Source organism: Bufo bufo, chromosome 5 (assembly GCF_905171765.1).
Source record: "Bufo bufo chromosome 5, aBufBuf1.1, whole genome shotgun sequence".
NCBI lineage: Eukaryota > Metazoa > Chordata > Amphibia > Anura > Bufonidae > Bufo > Bufo bufo.
Genome location: NC_053393.1, coordinates 37551223 through 37577499, shown reverse-complemented (window position 1 = coordinate 37577499; position 26277 = coordinate 37551223). Strand labels below are relative to the sequence as shown.

Genomic DNA, 26277 nt, shown 5'->3' with positions numbered 1-26277 from the left:
AAACCTACTTTTTAAGGACCAGTTCAGGTCTGAAGTCACTTTGTGAGGCTTACATAATAGACACCACCCAAAAATAAACCCATTTTAAAGTATTCAAAAATGATTTTACAAACGTTTTTAACCCTTTAGGTGTTCCACAAGAATTCATGGAAAATAGAGATGAAATTTCAGAATTTCACTTTTTGGCAGATTTTCCATTTGAATCAATTTTTTTCCACTAACAAAGCAAGGGTTAACAGCCAGGCAAAACTCAATATTTATTGCCCTGGTTCTGTAGTTTACAGAAACACCCCATATGTGGTCGTAAACTGCTATACGGGCACACGGCATTGCGCAGAAAGAAAGGAACGCCATATGGTTTTTGGAAAGCAGATTTCAGTGGGATAATTTGTAAGCTGCCATGTCACATTTGAAGACCCCCTGATGCACCACTAGAGTAGAAACTCCAAAAAAAGACCCCATTTTGGAAACTACGGGATAAGTTGGCAGTTTTCTTGGTACTATTTTAGGGTAGATATGATTTTTGGTTGCTCTATATTACATTTTTTGTGAGACAAGGTAACAAAAAATAGCTGTTTTGGCACCATTTTTATTTTTTGTTATTTACATTGTTCATCTGACAGGTTACATCATGTGGTATTTTTATAGAGCAGGTTGTTACGGACGCGACAATACCAAATATGGCTATGGTTGTTTCTTTCAGTTTTACATAATAAAGCATTTTTGAAAAAAAAAATTTTTTTGTGTCTCCATATTTTGAAAGCCATATTTGTTTTAATTTTTTGGGCGACTGTCCTATGTAGGGGCTCATTTTTTTCGGTGTGAGATTTCGGTTTGATTGGTACTATTTTAGGAAGCGTATGACTTTTTAATCGCTTGGTATTACATTTTTTGTGATGCAAGGTGACAAAAAATGGCTTTTTTGACACTTTTTATAGTTTTTTTTTACGGTGTTCATCTGAGGGATTAGGTCATGTGATATTTTTATACAGCAGGTTCTTACGGACACAGCGATACCTAATTTGTATACTTTTTAAAAAATGTATTTAAGTTTTGCACAATAACAGTATTTTTAATTTTAAAAAAATCATGTTTTAGTGTCTCCATATTCTGAGAGCCGTATTTTTTTTATTTTTTTTGGGCGATTGTCTTAGGTAGGGTATCATTTTTGTGGGATGAGATGACGGTTTGATTGGCACTATTTTGGGGTGCATATGAGTTTTTGATCGCTTGCTACTACACTTTATGTGATGTAGGGTGACAAAAAATGGCTTTTATGACACTGTTTTTATTTTATATTTTTTATGGTGTTCACCTGAGGGGTTAGGTCATGTGGTATTTTTATAGAGCAGGTTGTTACGGACGCGGCAATACCTAATATTTAACATTTAACACAATAATGGCCATAATGACCATCGTTATGTTTGGAGGGAAAAGCTTGAAAGCCTAAGAACACCATCTCAACTGTGAAACACGGGGGCGGCAGCATCATGTTGTGGGGTTGTTTTGCTGCAGGAGGGACTGGTGTACTTCACAAAATAGATGGCATCATGAGGAAAGAAGATTATCTGGAAATACTGAAGCAACATCTCAAGACATCAGCCAGGAAGTTAAAGCTTGGGTGGAAATGGGTCTTCCAAGTGGTCAATGACCCGAAGCATACTGCCAAACTGGTTACAAAGTGGCTTAAGGATAACAAAGTCAATGTTTTGGAGCGGCCATCACAAAGCCCTATTGAAAATTTATGGGCAAAGCTGAAAAGGCAGGTGCGAGCAAGGCGACCAACAAACATGGCTCAGTTACGTACACCAGTTTTATCAGGAGGAATGGGCCCTAATTCCGACCAACTATTGTGAGAAGCTTGTGGAAGGATATCCAAAACGTTTGACCCAAGTCATACAGTTTAAGGGCAATGGTAGCAAATATTAATGAAATGTATGTAAACTTTTGACTTTGCAGAAAGTAATAAAAATGCCTTAAAACATTATCTCTCTCATTATTCTGGCATTTGGTAAATAATAATAATTATGGTAATCCTAATTGACCAAAAACAGGAAAGGTTTATTCTGATTTCATGTCACATATTGAGAAAAACACGCATATGTGTCTTTTTATATAGTGTATGTAAACTTCTGGTTTCAACTGTAGATCATCAATATTTAAAGGTTTTATCCAACCCCTAATGACCCCCCCCCCCCCCCCCCCAATGCCTGGGCACCTCATGTAGGTTACACTTACCCCGAGTTGCTCTTGATCCCCGCATGGCCGCTGATGCATCTGCCCGTCGCACGGATCAAAACATCCGGTGGCCATGCGGGGATTAGGAGGGATGTGGGTGCCAGGGAGCGGGGTAAGTATAATCTATATGAGGTGCCTGGGCATTGGGGGGGGGGGGGGGGGGGGGGTCATTATAGGGGTTGGATAAAAGTCCTGGACAACCTTCTTAAAGGTCTTAAAGGGTTTTTTCGAGATTTTAATACAGATGACCTATCCTCAACACCCAGACACCCCACTAAACAGAGGCGCTTGCAGTAGTGCTGTGGCCTTAGCTCAGCTTTTCCTAGGCCAGTGATGACATGTTCCTCAGTCACGTAGGCATAGAGGGGAATGGGGCAGGATACATTGTATCGTGGCTGTGCTTGGTGCCTTCTCAAACAGCTGATCAGCGGGGACCCTGGGTGTCAGACCGCCACCGATCAGATACCAAAGTAGCTCTGTCCACTGCGTTGTGGTGGAGCTGGATACTGCAGCGCGTTCACTTCAGAGCTACCAACGTTACTGAGCATAGTCACTTTCCATAGCACTGATAGCAGGTGTGCCACCACTTCTACCGCTTTGCAGTAGGCCGCCATGCTGGAGGGTGAAGATAAAGGAAATCAATTTCTTCAATTTTTGTTCACTCTGGAGCGTGAGAGTTGTAGATTTGGCGAGTACCAGCAGGAGGACGACGTCTTCATGGCAGAGGGTTTTCTCTAATAGTGCAACTTTTTTCTTTATAAATACCGCAACAAAATCAGGAACACGGAGGCACTTACTTCCCGTTGTGATGTGAATTGTCATATCGTAAGAAGAGAGACGTATAAATGGTTTCTGTCAGCAGGGAATATATTGCTATCATAATGAGCAGCACCGCCAGCTTCAGAACAGAGTTGAGTCGTAGAAAGACAGCGCAGGTCACCATGGCCAGAACTCCGGTGAAGACAAAGTACTATGTGCGAGAGAATAAAAACATAGACATGTGAGGTCCAGCTCAATGCAAACATCTGAACACAGAAGCTTATGATGGCTACAATAATATTCTATCCTTGAGGGGCACTGAGAAAGTTCCACCTGCTTCAGATACATAAAGCAACATTTGTTTCAGTTCAGCTGTCAGTTAGTGCATCAGGATCCGCTGTGACTTCCTGCTGTGTTAGAGGCAGAAAGAGCTGCTTTATTCAGTGCCTGGTCACAAATCATCATAGCTGCCCTAGAGAACTCTCAGAACCAAAAACTGATAAAATAACATGGGATGAGACTAATCTTTTTATACATTGGGGTTGCACTTAGGGACCATTGAAATCCAACCCCATCCCCAAAAAAAGAAAATAACAAGGTTCCAAAATTGAGGAAAATGAGTTTTGTCTTTTTGTTTGCTTTTTTTTTTTTAGTAAAGTTCTATTGACACTGCCCCACATTTTTAGCTTACCCATAATGTACATCTCAGTGACGGTACATGGTAAGTGTGCCGATCCCGCAATGTGCAACATGGTAGATTTATATCTATTTCATAGAAATACTTGCCAACAGTTCCACACAATGGACTACAACAAGGACCAATGTAAAAGTGGCAATAAAATGGGCATTTCCAACTGTTTTGGGAGGTGGAACAGGGGGCAGAATTTTTAATTCAAATGGTAACAATAAGGGATGAGCAAATTGACTTCGAATGAAACATCCGAAGTCGATTCGCATAAAACTTTGTTTCAATACTGTACGGAGCGAGCACTCCGTACAGTATTAGAATGTATTGGCCCCGAACAGCCGAAGTTATTACTTTGCGAAGTCTCGCGAGACTTCGCATAATACCTTCAGAAATTGATTTATACTGTAAAAAAACATTTCCCGAACTCAGGTTCAGTTCCAAGGTACCACTTGGAATCGAACCCGAATTCGGGAAATGGTTTTTTACAGTATAAATCAATTTCTGAAGCTATTATGCGAAGTCTCGCGAGACTTCGCAAAGTAATAACTTCGGCTCATTGGAGCCAATACATTGTAATACTGTACGGAGCGCTCGCTCCGTACAGTATTGAAATGCGAATCGACTTCGGATGTTTCATTCGAAGTCAATTGGCTCATCCCTAGTAGCAATTATGCACACAGCCTGCCTTGTGGGGGTCACACGGGGAACCTCAGCTGTGTCTACCGAAAGGAGACATGATAGATGGACTGCCAACGGAGGTTTAATGTCACTATGATATAATATTATATTACTACTAGATTGTCACGGCGGACGTGCACAGTTAACAGATAACACACCAACCAGGCTCTGGACGAGAGACAGGGAAAGGGTCACCTCCTAATTTATCCCTGACCTCTTTCCCTACAATGCTCAGCCCACAGACAAATCTTGATGGTAGATTTGCTGTGTCCACCAGCCTATACTAACAGAACCCTGAACTCCCTGAGATGGTGAAGTGGGGAGAAAGGAGCTGCCAGCTCGCACAGAACCTGGACGGGTATGATGACATAAACAACCAAACAAGAAAAGACACCTATCTGCTGAGAGCAGGAACAAACAGCCAACCTTCCTTCCTAGCTTCCAAGACCACAATGATGAGTATAATCCGCTCAGAGCACTTTAGCTGGAGACTATTTAAACTAATGACTCCACCCAGTGCACCTGATGCGAGGCGGATCCAGCACAGCATCAAAACAAATACTAGACTCATGCTGCAATCCTGGCTGACCTCCGCACATCGTCAGAGTGTGGCATGACAGTACCCCCCCTTCTACGGGTGACCTCCGGACACCCTGGACCAACCTTATCCGGATGGGACCTATGAAAGGCCCTCACCAGACGGCTGGCGTTGACATCTGACACCGGAACCCACATCCTCTCCTCAGGACCGTACCCCCTCCAGTGAACCAGGTACTGGAGGGAACCCCGCAGAACTCTTGAGTCGAGAATCCTGGAGATCTCGAACTCCAAGTTTCCCTCGACCAGAACAGGAGGAGGAGGCAATGGCGATGGTACCACCGGTTTAACATATTTTTTTAGTAAAGACTTGTGGAAGACATCGTGGATCCTCCAAGTCTGTGGCAGATCAAGTCGAAATGCCACAGGATTGATAACAGCAGAAATCTTATATGGACCAACAAATCTTGGACCCAGTTTCCAAGATGGCATTCTCAACTTGATATTCCTAGTGGACAACCACACCAAATCACCCACACACAGGTCCGGACCAGTCACACGTCTCCTGTCAGCCATTCGTTTATACCTCTCACCCATCCTCTCCAAATTCCCTTGAATCCCCCACCAGATAGAGGATAAGGCAGAAGAGAATCTCTCCTCCTATGGCATCCCGGAGGAACCAGACCCAGAAAAGGTACCAAACTGAGGATGGAAACCGTATGCGCCAAAAAATGGCGACTTACCCGTGGACTCCTGACTACGGTTATTCAATGCAAATTCTGCTAAGGGCAAGAATGAGGACCAGTCCTCCTGATTCTCAGCCACAAAGCACCTCAAGTAGGTCTCCAGGTTTTGATTGGTACGCTCCGTCTGACCATTCGATTGTGGATGAAAAGCCGACGAGAAAGAAAGTTGAATGCCAAGTCGAGAGCAGACCGCCCTCCAAAACCTGGAGACAAACTGCGTGCCCCTATCAGAGACAATATCCGAAGGAATACCGTGCAATTTAACAATATTATCCACAAAAATCTGCGCAAGAGTCTTAGCGTTAGGCAGACTTGTTAGTGGTATAAAGTGAGCCATTTTACTGAAACGATCGACTACCACCAAAATCACTGTTCTCCCGGAGGAACTCGGAGGGTCCGTAATAAAGTCCATGGACAAATGTGTCCAAGGACGAGATGGAATAGACAATGGAAGAAGTGAACCAGGCGGTCGAGTATGAGCAACCTTAGACCGAGCGCAGGTTTCACAAGCTGCCACGTAATTCTCAATACACTTACGCAAACCTGGCCACCAGAACCTCCGGGACACCAGATCACAGGTGGACTTACCACCAGGATGTCCAGCGAGAACAGTATTGTGATGTTCCTTGAACACCTTGTATCGTAGGCCCTCAGGAACAAACAACCTCCCTGGGGGACACGAACCAGGAGCCCCCTCCTGAGCTCCCAACACCTCCATCTCCAATTCAGGGTACAGAGCGGAGACCACCACTCCATCCGCCAAAATCGACGCTGGATCTTCTGAATCACCTCCCCCAGGGAAGCTGCGAGACAAGGCATCTGCCTTGACGTTCTTGACCCCTGGGCGAAAGGTAACCACGAAATTGAACCTGGTAAAAAACAATGACCATCTGGCCTGTCTAGGGTTCAGACGCTTAGCAGATTGCAGGTAAGCCAAATTCTTATGGTCTGTATACACAGTAACGGGGTGAGAAGCCCCCTCTAACCAGTGACGCCATTCTTCAAAGGTCAACTTGATCGCCAACAACTCCCTATCTCCAACATCATAATTACTCTCAGCGACCGAGAGCTTCCTGGAGAAGAAGGCACACGGGACCCACTTGCCAGGAGAAGGACCCTGCGAAAGCACCGCCCCAACCCCCACCTCTGATGCATCGACCTCGACCACAAATGGCTGAGATACATCCGGCTGCACCAGAATGGGAGCAGACGCAAAACGCTCCTTAATAGCCGAAAAGGCCTGCAATGCCTCATCCGACCAGACAGAGACATCAGCGCCCTTCTTGGTCATATCAGTAAGAGGTTTGACTAGCGTGGAATAATTCAAACTAAATTTTCTATAATAATTTGTAAACCCCAAAAATCGCATCAAAGCTTTCTGATTCTCCGGTCGGTCCCACTCCAGAACCGCCCGGACCTTTTCGGGGTCCATACGAAAACCAGAATCAGAAAGCATGTATCCCAAAAATGGAAGATCTTGCACCGCAAATAAACATTTCTCCAATTTGGCGTATAACTTATTCTCCCGCAGGATCGTCAAAACCTGTCTCACATGATCCTGATGGGTCTTCAGATCAGGAGAATAAATTAAAATGTCATCAAGGTAGACTACTACGAACCTCCCCACCAAATGATGAAAAATATCATTGACGAATCGCTGAAATACCGCTGGCGCATTCGTCAACCCAAAAGGCATTACCAGGTTCTCAAAATGACCCTCGTGCGTATTGAAGGCCGTTTTCCACTCATCCCCCTCCTTGATCCTGATCAGATTGTATGCTCCTCTCAAATCCAACTTGGAGAACACCTTGGCTCCAACAATCTGATCAAAAAGATCAGAGATCAAAGGCAGGGGATATGGATCCCGGACTGTAATACGATTCAGCTCCCGGAAATCCAAACACGGTCTCAGTGATCCATCTTTCTTCTTCACGAAGAACAAACCTACAGCCACTGGAGACTTAGATGGTCTAATATGACCCTTTGCCAAACTCTCGGCGACATACTTTCGCATGACCTCTCTCTCGGGTTGAGAGAGGTTGTAGAGCCGAGACTTAGGCAACTTAGCCCCCGGAATGAGATTCACAGGACAATCATAGTCACGATGAGGGGGCAATTCCTGAGCCCCACCCTCCGCAAACACGTCCGAAAAATCTGAGAGATACTGAGGCAAGGCCGTAACGGACACTTTAGAAATAGATGTGACAAGACAATTATCCGAACAAAACTTGCTCCAACCAATGATTTGTCTCGCCTGCCAGTCTATAGTTGGGTTATGTTTAGACAACCATGGCAACCCCAAAACTATTGGAGCTGGCAAATCCTTCATGACGAAACAGGAAATAATCTCAGCATGTGAATCACCCACCCTTAAATGAATATCATGAACAACGTGAGTAAGGCTCCCTTGAGAAAGAGGGGAAGAATCAATGGCAAAAACACGAATCTCGTTCTCTAACGTGCAAATACTTAGTCCCAAACCCTCAAGAAACAGAAAGTCAATTAAATTTACCCCAGCACCACAATCGAGAAAAACATCAACAAACACATTTCGAGACTCTAGCGCCACCATAGCTGAAAGGAGAAAACGGAAACTGCAGGGAACTTGCATACCAGTGTGCTCCACCACACCATTCATACTACCAAGTGTGAGGGAGGTTTTTTTTTCTTTTTCTTTTTTCTTTATCACTCTCCCCTGTGGTTCAACATACGGACAAGAAAAAACAAAATGACCCCTCTTTCCACAAAAGAAACATAAATTGTGCGCTTTACGAAAGTCTCTACTATCCGAATGGAAAGATATCTGACCTAACTGCATGGGTTCCTCTCCTAGGCCAGAATAACAAGCAATCTCTCCCTGGGCAGCTGGTGGAACAAAACTACACGCGGGAGGAATCCCCTGCACAGAGGGACCCTTACCCCTCTCTCTGATACGTCTATCCAAACGTATCGCCAAAGACATTGCATTTTCCAAAGTATCAGGGTATTCATGAAAAGCCAGAGCATCCTTCAACCTTTCAGATAACCCCTGACAAAACTGGCTACGTAACGCGGGGTCGTTCCACCCCGACTCAGTAGCCCACCTCCTAAACTGTGTGCAGTAAACCTCAGCAGTATGTTTACCCTGTAGTAAGTTACGTAATTTTGACTCTGCCTTTGAAACTCGATCTGGGTCATCGTAAATCAATCCCAGGGCTTTAAAAAATTCCTCCACCGACCGGAGAGCCAGAGAACCGGGCGGCAGGGAAAAAGCCCAGGATTGCGCGTCCCCTTTCAGCAAACACATGACGATACCCACCCTCTGATCCTCATTACCTGATGAAAATGGGCACAAACGAAAGTACAACTTACATGATTCCTTGAAACGGAAAAAATCATCAGTACCCCCTGCAAATATCTCCGGAAGAGCGACTTTAGGCTCCCCAACAATTTGACTTGTACCTGAAGCCAACACCCTCTGACACTGTGTGACCGTACTACGTAGATCCGCAACCTCCAGGGACAAACCCTGCATGCGGTCAACCAGTGCATCAATTGACGCCATCACATAAACGCTGAGCAATGGCAGTCACAGTATGGCGGATTATAATGTCACGGCGGACGTGCACAGTTAACAGATAACACACCAACCAGGCTCTGGACGAGAGACAGGGAAAGGGTCACCTCCTAATTTATCCCTGACCTCTTTCCCTACAATGCTCAGCCCACAGACAAATCTTGATGGTAGATTTGCTGTGTCCACCAGCCTATACTAACAGAACCCTGAACTCCCTGAGATGGTGAAGTGGGGAGAAAGGAGCTGCCAGCTCGCACAGAACCTGGACGGGTAAGATGACATAAACAACCAAACAAGAAAAGACACTTATCTGCTGAGAGCAGGAACAAACAGCCAACCTTCCTTCCTAGCTTCCAAGACCACAATGATGAGTATAATCCGCTCAGAGCACTTTAGCTGGAGACTATTTAAACTAATGACTCCACCCAGTGCACCTGATGCGAGGCGGATCCAGCACAGCATCAAAACAAATACTAGACTTGTGCTGCAATCCTGGCTGACCTCCGCACATCGTCAGAGTGGGGCATGACATAGATGACTTGCATATAGCTGTTATTTGTATATTGGTATTATTTGACAACTGTATGTTGGTATTATTTGAGCACAGCCCCTATTGGAGCTGGCAAATCCTTCATGACGAAACAGGAAATAATCTCAGCATGTGAATCACCCACCCTTAAATGAATATCATGAACAACGTGAGTAAGGCTCCCTTGAGAAAGAGGGGAAGAATCAATGGCAAAAACACGAATCTCGTTCTCTAACGTGCAAATACTTAGTCCCAAACCCTCAAGAAACAGAAAGTCAATTAAATTTACCCCAGCACCACAATCGAGAAAAACATCAACAAACACATTTCGAGACTCTAGCGCCACCATAGCTGAAAGGAGAAAACGGAAACTGCAGGGAACTTGCATACCAGTGTGCTCCACCACACCATTCATACTACCAAGTGTGAGGGAGGTTTTTTTTTCTTTTTCTTTTTTCTTTATCACTCTCCCCTGTGGTTCAACATACGGACAAGAAAAAACAAAATGACCCCTCTTTCCACAAAAGAAACATAAATTGTGCGCTTTACGAAAGTCTCTACTATCCGAATGGAAAGATATCTGACCTAACTGCATGGGTTCCTCTCCTAGGCCAGAATAACAAGCAATCTCTCCCTGGGCAGCTGGTGGAACAAAACTACACGCGGGAGGAATCCCCTGCACAGAGGGACCCTTACCCCTCTCTCTGATACGTCTATCCAAACGTATCGCCAAAGACATTGCATTTTCCAAAGTATCAGGGTATTCATGAAAAGCCAGAGCATCCTTCAACCTTTCAGATAACCCCTGACAAAACTGGCTACGTAACGCGGGGTCGTTCCACCCCGACTCAGTAGCCCACCTCCTAAACTGTGTGCAGTAAACCTCAGCAGTATGTTTACCCTGTAGTAAGTTACGTAATTTTGACTCTGCCTTTGAAACTCGATCTGGGTCATCGTAAATCAATCCCAGGGCTTTAAAAAATTCCTCCACCGACCGGAGAGCCAGAGAACCGGGCGGCAGGGAAAAAGCCCAGGATTGCGCGTCCCCTTTCAGCAAAGACATGACGATACCCACCCTCTGATCCTCATTACCTGATGAAAATGGGCACAAACGAAAGTACAACTTACATGATTCCTTGAAACGGAAAAAATCATCAGTACCCCCTGCAAATATCTCCGGAAGAGCGACTTTAGGCTCCCCAACAATTTGACTTGTACCTGAAGCCAACACCCTCTGACACTGTGTGACCGTACTACGTAGATCCGCAACCTCCAGGGACAAACCCTGCATGCGGTCAACCAGTGCATCAATTGACGCCATCACATAAACGCTGAGCAATGGCAGTCACAGTATGGCGGATTATAATGTCACGGCGGACGTGCACAGTTAACAGATAACACACCAACCAGGCTCTGGACGAGAGACAGGGAAAGGGTCACCTCCTAATTTATCCCTGACCTCTTTCCCTACAATGCTCAGCCCACAGACAAATCTTGATGGTAGATTTGCTGTGTCCACCAGCCTATACTAACAGAACCCTGAACTCCCTGAGATGGTGAAGTGGGGAGTAAGGAGCTGCCAGCTCGCACAGAACCTGGACGGGTAAGATGACATAAACAACCAAACAAGAAAAGACACTTATCTGCTGAGAGCAGGAACAAACAGCCAACCTTCCTTCCTAGCTTCCAAGACCACAATGATGAGTATAATCCGCTCAGAGCACTTTAGCTGGAGACTATTTAAACTAATGACTCCACCCAGTGCACCTGATGCGAGGCGGATCCAGCACAGCATCAAAACAAATACTAGACTTGTGCTGCAATCCTGGCTGACCTCCGCACATCGTCAGAGTGGGGCATGACATAGATGACTTGCATATAGCTGTTATTTGTATATTGGTATTATTTGACAACTGTATGTTGGTATTATTTGAGCACTCCATGTTGGTCTTATTTGAGCCCTCTACGTTGGTATTATTTGAGCACTGTATGTCGGTATTATTTGAACCCTCTACGTTGGTATTATTTGAGCACTGTATGTTGTGTGGGGATTCGCTCTGGTAGGCAGGTTAGCGGACTCAGTATAGAGGCAAAGGACCAGGTTGTAAATCACTCTTCAGTGTTTATTCACACTTATAACATAAAACAACAGTCACTTCAGGCTTGGTGCTTGTTCACACACAGAAAAACAAAATAACGTTCACCTGGTATCAGGGGTGTCAGTTCACACAGCTGAATGCTCAGCCTCAGAAGGTCCACTTGCAGGCTTTAAAGGGAACCTGTCACCGGGATTTTGTGTATAGAGCTGAGGACATGGGTTGCTAGATGCCCACTAGCACATCTGCAATACCCAGTCCCCATAGCTCTCTGTGCTTTTATTGTGTAAAAAAAAACAATTTGATACATATGCAAATTAACATAAAAGAGTCATATCTTACTTGTGTGACCAGAGAAGAGTCATATTTTCAAGCTCTGACTCATCTCAGGTTAATTTGCATATGTATCAAATCGTTTTTTTTACACAACAAAAGCACACAGAGCTATGGGGACTGGGTATTGCGGATGTGCTAGCAGCAATCTAGCAACCCATGTCCTCAGCTCTATACACAAAATTCTGGTGACAGGTTCCCTTTAAGTCGGCCTGCTCGCCTGACACACGGTATTCAGACCTCAGCACAGAGATCTCCAGAGCTCCACTGTCCGAGGGAGGTAATCCACACCCCCTGACAGTGCTGGCTGTTTTATTATAAGCCTGCCAAGACCCGGCCTGGCACATGGGGAGTAGTCACCCACCCAGCACTTTGACTACTCCCAGTAAGAGCCGCCCTGGATCAGCTATTTACAGCCATACTAAATAGCAATGTCAGTCAGCACTAGCTGCCGCTGACACATGAAAAAACCGGCCAGGAACCTCGGTGACACATGCCTACCATCAATGACGACCCCTTGTACCTTCCTACAGTTGGTATTATTTGAGCACTGTATGTTGGTATTATTTGAGCACTGTATGTTGGTATTATCTGACCACTGTTTGTTGGTATTATCTGACCACTGTTTGTTAGTATTATTTGAGAACTGTATATTGGTATTATTTGGTAACTATAATATTTAGGCACTGTATGGTGGCATGATTTAGTTACTGTACAGTGGTATTATTTGAGCACTTTATGTTAGTATTATTTGGTACATCCATGAGCTTTCCGCAATGGTATGTCCGTGTAAATGCCTCCTTATAGTTATTTGCACACTGAATGTCAGTACACCATATCAAGAAGGGGCAGCAGCACAAGGTACGGCAGATGACACCTTCCAACGTAAGGATGGTCCTTATCTTGCCCTTGTCTACTGTACAGTATATACTCCTGGTATAGAGGAGTGAGGGTTACCCACTCTGGGCCCCTTCAGGTACCAGGGTCTGGGTGTGACAGGACCCCTGTACCACCTATAGCTACACTCTACATTCTAATAATCAATTAAACTAGCAGCATCTGAACCTATCCACAAGAACACATGAACCATTACTAATATGCTCTCCCAGGAATGAAGGCGACACGAACCACGTTGTGTTAAAGGGTTCTACAGTATACTTAACCGCATCTCCAAAGTGTGTAATTTTCCACATAGCTGCCCCTTCTGCCTCATGCACCGGTGCACCGCGTGACGGTAACGTGTTATTACTGGCTGTGCAGCGTATGCAGATCCCTTGCTTCAGTCTCTGTACTGGAGTCAGAATTTTCTAGAATCCCACCCGACCCACGGTGACACCTTTGTATTCACTGCTATGGAAAATTACTCTTACAAAGAGCTTACGGCGACTCAAGGGATGATCTGTCGCCAATCATGTAGTTGGCCCCAACTACAAGACATTTCCACCTAAAATTAAAACCAGTAAAAACAAATCCTTCATTTGTCGTCTTCTGCCAAACATTCCAGCCAACCATGAATATCTATTTTGGAAAAGTTGGGTGACAACCAGTATGGCCGTCATGACAGCTACAATGAGGGTTGTCACTCAGCTTTTCCAGACTCCTCAATGGCAAATCCCTCCAGTTCTGCAGTTATACAGAGGCAGACGAGGTACAGCTGCATAGCTAGGGTCCAGGATACTAGGAAAGTTGTGTGACACCCTCTGAGGAGACTGCAAGAGAGTCGTATTGGTTGTCAGTGTTGTCACCAAGCTTTTCCAAAAAAAAGAAATAATTATAACATGGCTGAAAATTTTTTTTTAGCAACATGACAGAAGATGTCAATGCAAGGATTTATAATTACTCGGGACTCATTTTAGATGGAAGTGATGGCCCAATAATGATAGACTGGGGGGGTCATACGTGGTGGTCACCTAACACTTGACCCTTGACCTGCTCTTCTAATATGTCATAGATCCATGTGCAAAGGTCACATTAGTGGTCTAGAAGCAACAGAGCGTATTGATGCATGTTATAATATGGAAACTGCAAAGCCATAGCTATTTAGCAAAATGGTAAAAAAATGGCAGCGCTGTTGGTATTTAAAGGGGGATCCAGACAGGGTCATATTCTTATATTTCATATACACATGTGCAAAGATGCTTTTAACTTAAAAATGTGATTTAAAGAATAGGTCATTTTCTGATGACACATTCTCTTTAAAGGGGATCTTCTTGATTAGAAGACAGATATGCAAAGATCACAGTCTATGTTCTTTGACTCGGACCACTACTATCCTTCATAATGAAAGCAACTCTTGCTACAGATTCTTAGAGGATGGTGGGAGTTGTAGTCTCACAACTGCTGAAAAGCAACAGTTTGGATGTCACTGCTTTACAAAGACCATTCTTAATGGTGGCTCCAGATCACAGACTCCTCCAAGGTGACGTCACAAGTGTTTTTGACATACTGTATAAGATCACTTTCACCGGTTTTCCCTTTTAAGGGGGTAATACATTTTTTCAACCATATGTTTTTAAAAATTCTTGCACAGAAATTCAATCCTCTTTAGGGCAATGCATGACTGCCACTGTCTGACCATGTGTACACTGCAGATATTCTGCCAAGAAACCATGGAGGACGGCGTCCTTAATTACCTCGGGGTAGAAACAAATGTCTGTGATGGAGGCCGAAGAGTTGAAGGTCTGATTTTTTGACGTAATCGATTTGTCGAAATCGCACCAAAGCTGAAAAAGAGACGAGAAAAACAGAGTTGGGTAAAATAAGGTGAACGTGAAGAACCAGAATTACTAAATGCCTGTGAAACGCTTATGGCCAATTCCCTCATTATACAGAAAAACAGAGCAGAACTGACTGGGGGATGTGGAGCAGAGTCATCTCATGGTTCCTTATCTAATCCAAAAACACATACCCTTCCCCCGCACAGTTCTTCTCCAGGGCCCATAGAGCCCAAACCGGTTTGGTAGGATGCTGAGGATGGCTTTCTGTAATGATACCCAGCTTCCCACATATCATTGCACCTCCCAGTTCTGATGACATCACTCAGACCCCATTCCCACATATTGAGTTACATGATGTCACTTCCACATACAAAATTCCCCTAGATACCAGCAAATTCTCAACACAGGGTGTAAATATAGCAGATGCAGAGTTAGAAGCCAAACCTCAGTCCTGGTACCTGAGGGGACCCCGAGTGCCACAGCCCCTTCCGACAGCTGATCAGCAGGGTTTGACGGGAGTCAGCCCCCCACCAATTATATATTGATGACCTCATGAATATCCGATCTGTGGAGGTCCGACAGTTTGTACCCCCCACCCACCAACAGTTTCCATCAGCTATCGGGTGCAGGGGGTTTCAGCCCTCATCAATCGGACACTGATTACCTGAGGAGCAGACAGACTCCTTATCTCTGACCTTATAAACACTCATCAAAGCTTATCTTACTGATAAGAATGTAGCTTAAATAAGTGTCTCAGAAGTATTAGATGACCGGCACAAAGTGAAAGTGAAAGTACCCGTCACACAGCTAGAAAAACAGTTAACCCTTTGTGACAGAACAGCTCAATATTTTTAATGAAGGCCAATTGAAAAAATTATATTTAGCCGAAAATTAGTAACATGCAATAAAAAAAAAAATTGCCTCCAAAGATGTATATAGCCTTTAACCCCTTAGGGACCCATGACGTATCGGTACGGCATGGTTCCCGAGTCCTTAAGGTCCCATGACGTACCGGTACGTCATGTGTTGTTCCAATCACCGTCGCCCGGCGGGCAGTGACCGGAACAAGGTGCCTGCTCAAATCATTGAGCAGGCACCTTCGCTAAATGCGCGGGGGGTCACGCGATCGCCGCAAACCGCAGGTCACGTCAGACCTGCGGTTTGTGGCTTTTACCTGGTGCGGCGGCGGTGGTCGGCGGTGCCATTGGGTCCCCATGCGGCTGTAGGGGGGACCCGATAGCATGGAAGGCAGCGTGATGCCTAAGGAAGGGGCATCACGCTGCCTTCTGGTGAAGAGCCTTTTACATCCAGCCCCCTGGATCTCACAGGCCAGAAGCTGTATGAGTAATACACACAGTATTACTCATACAGCCAATGCATTCCAATACAGAAGTATTGGAATGCATTGTAAAGGATTAGACCCCCAAAAGTTCAAGTCCCAAAGTGGGACAAAAAAGAAAGTGAAAAAAAAGTTAAAAAAATAAAGTTTTCCCCCCCCAAAATTAAAAGTTTAAAGTAAAAATAAACAAAAACTTAATTTTCCCCAAATAAAGTTAAAAAAAAATTGGTAAAAAATAGGGGGGGGGGGGGGAGTATACATATTAGGTATCGCCGCGTCCGTATCAACCGGCTCTATAAACCTACCATGATGAACCCCTCAGATGAACACCGTAAAAAATAAAAACTGTGCTAAATAAACCATTTTTTTGTCACCTTACATCACAAAAAGTACAACAGCAAGCGATCAAAAAGGCGTTTGCCCACCAAAATAGTACCAATCTAACAGTCACCTCATCCCGAAAAAAATGAGTCCCTACCTGAGACAATCGTCCAAAAAAATAAAATAAATATGGCTCAGAATATGGAGACACTAAAACATCATTTTTTTTGTTTTAAAAAAGCTGTTATTGTGTAAAACTTACATAAATAAAAAAAAGTATACATATTTGGTATTACCGCGTTCGTATCGACCGGCTCTATAAAAATATCACATGACTTAACCCCTCAGATGAACACCGTAAAAAATAAAAAATAAAAACTGTGCTAAATAAACCATTTTTTGTCACCTTACATCACAAAAAGTGCAATAGCAAGCGATAAAAAAGTCACACGCACCCCAAAATAGTGCCAATAAAACCGTCATCTCATCCTGCAAAAATCATACCCTACCCAAGGTAATCGCCCCAAAAACTGAAAAAATTATGGCTCTCAGACTATGGAAACACTAAAACATTTTTTTTTGCTTCAAAACAGAAACCATTGTGTAAAACTTACATAAATAAAAAAAAGTATATATATTAGGTATCGCCGCATCCGTGACAACCTGGTCTATAAAAATATCACATGATCTAACCTGTCAGATGAATGTTGTAAATAACAAAAAATAAAAACGGTGCCAAAACAGCTATTTCTTGTTATCTTGCCTCACAAAAAATGTAATATAGAGCAACCAAAAATCATATGTACCCTAAACTAGTACCAACAATACTGCCACCCTATCCCGTAGTTTCTAAAATGGGGCCACTTTTTTGGAGTTTCTACTCTAGGGGTGCATCAGGGGGGCTTCAAATGGGACATGGTGTCAAAAAACCAGTCCAGCAAAATCGGCCTTCCAAAAACCGTATGGCATTCCTTTCCTTCTGCGCCCTGCCGTGTGCCCGTACAGCAGTTTACGACCACATATGGGGTGTTTCTGTAAGCTACAGAATCAGGGCCATAAATATTGAGTTTGGTTTGGCTGGTAACCCTTGCTTTGTAACTGGAAAAAAATTATTAAAATGGAAAATTTGCCAAAAAAGTGACATTTTGAAATTGTATCTCTAATTTCCATTAATTCTTGTGGAACGCCTAAAGGGTTAACGAAGTTTGTAAAATCAGTTTTGAATACCTTGAGGGGTGTAGTTTATAGAATGGGGTCATTTTTGGGTGGTTTCTATTATGTAAGCCTCGCAAAGTGACTTCAGACCTGAACTGGTCCCTAAAAATTGGGTTTTTCAAGAAAAATTTCAAGATTTGCTTCTAAACTTCTAAGCCTTGTAACATCCCCAAAAAATAAAATATCATTCCCACAATGATCCAAACACGAAGTAGACATATGGGGAATGTAAAGTAATAACTATTTTTGGAGGAATTACTATGTATTATAGAAGTAGAGAAATTGAAACTTGGAAATTTACCATTTAAAAATTTTTTGGGGTAAATTTGGTATTTTTTTATAAATAAAAATGATTTTTTTTTACTTCATTTTACCAGTGTCATGAAGTACAATATGTGACGAAAAAACAATCTCAGAATAGCCTGGATAAGTCAAAGCGTTTTAAAGTTATCAGCACGTAAAGTGCTTAAGGGGTTAAACCTATTTTAACATTTTACCCAGTACAAACCAATGAACCGTCACCTTACCCTACCCAATTATATGTATATATTAATGAATAGATATATTGGTCTGGTATGCTAAGAAAAGGTCCCCAGATTTCTTGGTATTGATGTAATTTAGTCTTTTGCCCAAAATGCTATTTGTCTAATGAGATTGTCAATTGAAGTTTATTCTGCCAAACTCTAAGTTTCAGCGCATTTTTTTAGATTTCCAAAATTGTAATATTCCAGTTATCCCACTTTAAGGCCAACGAGAACAAATTTTACCCCATGGACAACTACTTTAATAGGTTTGGCGTACTCATTATTAGATTTGGCCTAGAAATTTGCTCAACTTAAAGGGGTTTTCCAGACTTTTACTACTGATGACCTATCCTCAGGATAGGTCATCAATATCAGATTGGTGGAGGTCTGACACCCGGAACCCCCGCCGATCAGCTGTATGAGGAGACAGTGCGCTCAGTGCTCACATGCCATCTTCCTTCTCTCTTTCGGTCTGCTGCTGCTGTCTATGGTCTTTGCCCGGACAAACCCTTCAAAGGGGTTTTCCAAACTCCTGATAATGAAAACCTCAAGATAGGCCATTAATACCCGATCGGTGAGAGTCTGACAGCCCACACCAACCAGTTATTCCCCACAGAACCAGCTCTTGAATGAAGCAAGAGGCACAGCTAGTGTAGTGGTCGCGCCAAGGTACAGCACATCAATAAATTGAATGGTAGCTGAGTTGCAGTAACCCCGGATGGCCACTACACTTTGAACGGCGCTGTGCTTCCTTTTCAATTCTCAGTGCAAGTTCCAGCATCGGAGGCTGCAGGGAAAAACTGATCGGTGGGGGTTCGGGGTGTTGGATCTTCGCCAATTGGATATTAATGACCTATCCTGAGGATAGCCATTCATATTAGGAGCCTGGAAACCCCCTTTAATTAAATGTGGCCTAAAATATGTGTCCTTAAAAACTACACACTTTTCCCACAACTTTTTCAATTGAATGTGACGGGAAAAATAAAAAATTAGCAAATTTGCCCCACATCAGGTTTGTGACTTTTTTTTTTGTGTTTTTCTTGTCTTAAACTGTCTGGATCTGCTTAGTGTTAGGCAATCATTTATCCACCAGCCCTAGTATATAAATACCCGGCCTATCCGACCTTCTCTGGTCCACCTTTTTTGTCCCCTTCAGGAGTTGAGCCTACACAGATATAACATACTTACAGCAATTTAGTTGGTAAACTCTGAGTATCTAAGCCCCACCAATGAGAACGCACAGACCTCGCTCGGGAACGTCCACTTATGGCACCTCTGGGACCGGCAGAGGCCACAAAAAGGAGAGCGGACAGCGCATGTGCGGCCGCCCCCTGTTCAGTTCTATGGGACTGCTGAAAATAGCCAAGCGGTGGCACTACTATTTTTGGAAGCCCCATAGAAATTTATGGAAAAAGTACCGCGCAACCGCGCCCACCTCTCTATTCAATTCTATGGGGTTGACATGTCCTAGCGATATGCCACCAGTGCTTGAGATGTCAGAACCCCTTTTAAGCTGCAAGCCTTTTAAACTGACATTTTACTGCTGATATCCAAAACCGAAATTGCATTATCAAGCAAGGCGGGATTTGCTGTGCCGGCAGCTTTTATTGCGCTCCCTAACTCCACCATATAAATGAAATATTGCGCTCATCGCTGTTTATGATTTTTTTTTTTTTACTGCTGTGCTAAGTACTTTTGCTTTCAAGATCGATATAGTTATTGGTTCGTGCATCTGGCCCATTATTCATTCTGCTCTGTGAAGTTTAGAAGTGCAGGAGGTTTAACAAGTTTTTATTCACGGCAGTTGGTCGTTTTTCACATTTTAAGAGACTTTAATACGTGAACGAGTTTTCACCTTTAAGACTGTGGCAACCGATGAATAAAAATAGGACACGTATCAAGGCTTTGGCTTTATTGGGACGCGGAAATAATACGTCTGTATAATACGTCTGTAAACCATTTTGAATGCATTTTTTTTAAAATGTTATACTTTGTTTGAAATTTTTAGAGATGTTGAGACGCCAGGTTTTTCATCCTTTCATCTCTAAATGGGGATCTAGACTTTGATGTTGCACCTCCCCAGGTTACGTCTGCAGAGAAGGCACTGGCTGGTCAGCTGAAGAACGGAACCAAACCAAACCAAAGGCCAATATGATGTAACAGAGAGAGAGGGGACGTCTAGACTCCTAATTGGCCAGTCATCTTGACTTTGTGATTGCTGGATCGGGCAACTATACATTCTGTGCATACACCACCCAACATCCCAACCAATGCCACCGCAAAGCCTGGAGCGGCGGTTGCCTGATTCGGACAGCGCTTATCCCTACAAGTTCCTGTGTCTGATAATGCAGCTAAGGGCGGGTTCGCATTGGCGTTATAACTCTGTTATAATGGAACACTATAACGGAAATTTTAACAGAATATAATGGAATTTAAGGAAGGAATGCAAAACAGAAATGTATTAGGACGGCGCAAAACAGAATGCCTCCTAAAGGGTTCCGTTTTGCATTCCGTCCTAAAATTCCGTTATATTTCGTTATAATGGAACACTATAATGGCATTTCTAACGCTAATGTGAACCCACCCAAATTCATTCACGTGAACGGGACGAGCTGCAGTATCAGGCTCAGTCGATGCGCCTGTGTAAAGAGATAGGAGGATAGGACAGTCGCTGTAGTGTGGATGGTGTCCTCTTCATCATGCTGATGGTGGGGGTTCCCTTTATTAAGCTGCCTGGTGGAAGTCTTCTTCGTTATGCTAATTGGTGGGGGTTCCCTCATAATACTGATTGGTGGAGGTCCCCTTTATTATATTAATTGTCGGGGTTCCCTTTCTTATACTGACCGGCAGGACTCTCCTTTACTATACTTATCAGCAGGCCTCCCCTTTATTATATTGATCACTGGGGGTCCCTTTTATTATACTGATCAGAAGGGGTTCTCTTTATTATACTGATCAGCAGAGATCCCCTTTATTATACTGATCAGCAGGGGTTCTCTTAAATATACTGATTAGCAGGGATCCCCTTTATTATACTGATTAGCAGGAGTTCTCTTTAATATTCTGATCAGTGGGGGTTATTTTTATTATTCTGATCAGCAGGGATCCCCTTTATTATACTGATCAGCAGGGGTTCTCTTTAATATTCTGATCAGCGGGGGTTCTTTGTATTATTCTGATCAGTGGGGGTTCTTTGTATTATTCTGATCAGTGGGGGTCCACTTTATTACGCTGATCAATGGGGATCCCTTTTATTATACTGATCAGCGGGGGTTTTCTTTATTATATTGGTCGGCGGGGGTCTACAGAACATAATTATGGTATTTGGTCTTTCTAATAAATATCTACAGTAAAGATAATGTTAATATTTTTAGGGAATTAGCTTCAGCCATTTATCTCATTAGGATATTGAATTCAATTATGAATCCAGAAAGGAGGAATGAGATTGTGTAGATGCGGTATGTGCGGTTACATATCATGGGAGCATATACAGAGTATGTTACTGACATTGTGAAATATAGCATTATATCTGAGCTCTAAAAATATGAGGAAAAACGTGTAGAATTCCAGGAGGAGTTATAGGAGGTGTAAGAATGGCGCGAACAGAGGCACTGAGAGAACGGGGACCAGATGTAAAGCAAGACAGTATGGAACCAGGTAACAGCACGCACCCTCACCTGGATGTACAGTGCTTTACACCTACCTACCTGGCACTGACATTCTGACATTCCTACTGTTTCTAAATGACCTTTTCCTGCTTCATTTTTAAGAACCATTGACAAAAACGAGAGCCCCGCAAGCACTAACGTCTCCGCCGAGCCCATCAGAGGTGATGGATTTGTTACTTGTGTCCACACAGTTACTTCAGCGATTACAGCGACATGGGGAGAAGTGTATAACCTTATCAAAAAGCAATATATGCGGATTTATTTTCTTCGAAAGACCTAAAACACAATTGGATTTGGAAAGGAGCTCGGTACATAACTTAATATTAACCTCTAATATCTGTCAACTAAAAGGCAGATTCAATTTACAATGAGATCTCAAGATGAATGAAAAACACAGTAGTAATAAAGTCCTGGAAGGAGAGAAAGCTCCAAAATGGTAAAACTGACTACGGGAAAGTGAGGGAAAATATTCCATAGGACAGGACACTTATCATGTACTGATCCTGAGTGATATCCTGTATTATACTCCAGAGCTGCACTCACTATTCTGCTGGTGCAGTCACTGTGTACATACATTACTTATCCTGTACTGATCCTGAGTTACATCCTGTATTATACTCCAGAGCTGCACTCACTATTCTGCTGGAGTCACTGTGCACATACATTACATTACTTATCCTGTACTGATCCTGAGTTACATCCTGTATTATACTCCAGAGCTGCACTCACTATTCTGCTGGTGTAGTCACTGTGTACATACATTGCATTACTTATCCTGTACTGATCCTGAGTTACATCCTGTATTATACTCCAGAGCTGCACTCACTATTCTGCTGGTGCAGTCACTGTGGACATACATTACATTACTTATTCTATACTGATCCTGAGTTACATCCTGTATTATACTCCAGAGCTGCACTCACTATTTTGCTGGTGTAGTCACTGTGTACATACATTGCATTACTTATCCTGTACTGATCCTGAGTTACATCTGGTATTATACTCCAGAGCTGCACTCACTATTCTGCTGGTGCAGTCACTGTGTACATACATTACATTACTTATCCTGTATTGATCCTGAATTACATCCTGTATTATACTCCAGAGCTGCACTCACTATTCTGCTGGTGGAGTCACTGTGGACATACATTACTTATCCTGTACTGATCCTGAGTTACATCCTGTATTATACTCCAGAGCTGCACTCACTATTCTGCTGGTGGAGTCACTGTGTACATACATTACATTACTTATGCTGTACTGATCCTGAGTTACATCCTGTATTATACTCCAGAGCTGCACTCACAATTCTGCTGGTGGAGTCACTGTGTACATACATTATATTAATTATCCTGTACTGATCTTGCGTTACATCCCGTATTATACTCCAGAGCTGCACTCACTATTCTGCTGGTGGAGTCACTGTGTGCATACATTACATTACTTATCCTGTACTGATCCTGAGTTACATCCTGTATTATACTCCAGAGCTGCACTCACTATTCTTCTGGTGTAGTCACTGTGTATATACATTACATTACTTATCCTGTACTGATCCTGAGTTACATCCTGTATTATACTCCAGAGCTGCACTCACTATTCTGCTGGTGGAGTCACTGTGTACATACATTACATTACTTATCCTGTACTGATCCTGAGTTACATCCTGTATTATATTCCAGAGCTGCACTCACTATTCTGCTGGTGCAGTCACTGTGTACATACATTACATTACTTATCCTGTACCGATCCTGAGTTACACCCTGTATTATACTCCAGAGCTGCACTCACTATTCTGCTGGTGCAGTCACTGTGTACATACATTACATTACTTATCCTGTACTGATCCTGAGTTACATCCTGTATTATACTCCAGAGCTGCACTCACTATTCTGCTGGTGGAGTCACTGTGTACATACATTACTTATCCTGTACTGATCCTGAGTTACATCTGGTATTATACTCCAGAGCTGCACTCACTATTCTGCTGGTGCAGTCACTGTGTACATACATTACATTACTTATCCTGTACTGATCCTGAGTTACATCCTGTATTATACTCCAGAGCTGCACTCACTATTCTTCTGGTGTAGTCACTGTGTATATACATTACATTACTTATCCTGTACTGATCCTGAGTTACATCCTGTATTATACTCCAGAGCTGCACTCAGTATTCTGCTGGTGGAGTCACTGTGTACATACATTACATTACTTATCCTGTACTGATCCTGAGTTACATCTGGTATTATACTCCAGAGCTGCACTCACTATTCTGCTGGTGCAGTCACTGTGTACATACATTACATTACTTATCCTGTATTGATCCTGAATTACATCCTGTATTATACTCCAGAGCTGCACTCACTATTCTGCTGGTGGAGTCACTGTGGACATACATTACTTATCCTGTACTGATCCTGAGTTACATCCTGTATTATACTCCAGAGCTGCACTCACTATTCTGCTGGTGGAGTCACTGTGTGCATACATTACATTACTTATCCTGTACTGATCCTGAGTTACATCCTGTATTATACTCCAGAGCTGCACTCACTATTCTTCTGGTGTAGTCACTGTGTATATACATTACATTACTTATCCTGTACTGATCCTGAGTTACATCCTGTATAATACTCCAGAGCTGCACTCACTATTCTGCTGGTGGAGTCACTGTGTACATACATTACATTACTTATCCTGTACTGATCCTGAGTTACATCCTGTATTATATTCCAGAGCTGCACTCACTATTCTGCTGGTGGAGTCACTGTGTACATACATTACATTACTTATCCTGTACTGATCCTGAGTTACATCCTGTATTATACTCCAGAGCTGCACTCACTATTCTGCTGGTGCAGTCACTGTGTACATACATTACATTACTTATCCTGTACCGATCCTGAGTTACACCCTGTATTATACTCCAGAGCTGCACTCACTATTCTGCTGGTGCAGTCACTGTGTACATACATTACATTACTTATCCTGTACTGATCCTGAGTTACATCCTGTATTATACTCCAGAGCTGCACTCACTATTCTGCTGGTGGAGTCACTGTGTACATACATTACTTATCCTGTACTGATCCTGAGTTACATCCTGTATTATACTCCAGAGCTGCACTCACTATTCTGCTGGTGCAGTCGCTGTGTACATACATTACATTACTTATCCTGTACTGATCCTGAGTTACATCCTGTATTATACTCCAGAGCTGCACTCACAATTCTGCTGGTGGAGTCACTGTGTACATACATTACTTATCCTGTACTGATCCTGAGTTACATCCTGTATTATACTCCAGAGCTGCACTCACTATTCTGCTGGTGGAGTCACTGTGTACATACATTACTTATCCTGTACTGATCCTGAGTTACATCCTGTATTATACTCCAGAGCTGCACTCACTATTCTGCTGGTGCAGTCACTGTGTACATACATTACATTACTTATCCTGTACTGATCCTGAGTTACATCCTGTATTATACTCCAGAGCTGCCCTCACTATTCTGCTGGTGCAGTCACTGTGTACGTACATTACATTATTATCCTGTACTGATCCTGAGTTACATCTGGTATTATACTCCAGAGCTGCACTCACTATTGTGTCAGGAGTTTACATCCCTTCTCTGGGAACTGCTGTGCTGCAAGGTTGCTATACGTACCAGACAAGTCCCTGTTGCTGGACTTGTCAGAGTGACTGGAAACCCAAGCCAATTAGGTTTGTGTCAAATCCCAGAGCCAGGCGGGGGATCTAGGACAGCTGTCTCCTATCGACCCTGCCTGAGCTTGCAGTTAGTATTCTCGGCTCTGTACTGTGCCACGTCATGCCGACATTGTTGGTGATCTGGCTTTTGGTTTGTACATGTTTATAGCCAGTCTCCTGGCAAACTGACCCGGCTCTCCCTCTGGAATTAACCATTTGTGTTTTGCATTTATTGTGTATGTCTTTTCCTGATGATCGACCCTGGCTTGTCTTGGATTTAACCCTTTCAGTTAACAGTTCTGGGTGTGCAGCCAAAGAGCGAACAAGGAGACAACATAGATAAGCATAAGAGGAGTATAAGGGATCGGATGAAGACAATAGGGGTGACCTTGCTCTCATACTGACCACAGTCGTTTTTTGAAGATTGGTAGCAATATTGAGCTATACTGGCCGCGGACTTTAGTAAGTCCTAACAGTCCAGGAGGACATGACGGAAATCTGTACTGCTTCTGTCTTTAGCTCGCAGAGGATTCCCTATAGGTATACAATGTAGCAATCTGCGATTGTGTGGGCATGACGAGGTCAAGACTAGATTTCAGCCTCTAAACGGACACATGAAT

General features: G+C 43.3%; 1 protein-coding gene across 1 annotated transcript in view; it reads right to left on the bottom strand.

The window, feature by feature from the left end:
- Positions 1 to 26277, bottom strand: part of ADCY8 (adenylate cyclase 8) — a 305922-nt gene that overhangs the window by 49890 nt on the left and 229755 nt on the right. Inside the window, exons 11-12 of the mRNA XM_040432058.1 lie at positions 14794 to 14883; positions 3036 to 3208 (exon numbers count right to left, since the gene is read on the bottom strand). Of these exons, the coding sequence (XP_040287992.1) occupies positions 3036 to 3208; positions 14794 to 14883 (263 nt within the window). The remainder of the gene's footprint in view (positions 1 to 3035; positions 3209 to 14793; positions 14884 to 26277) is intronic.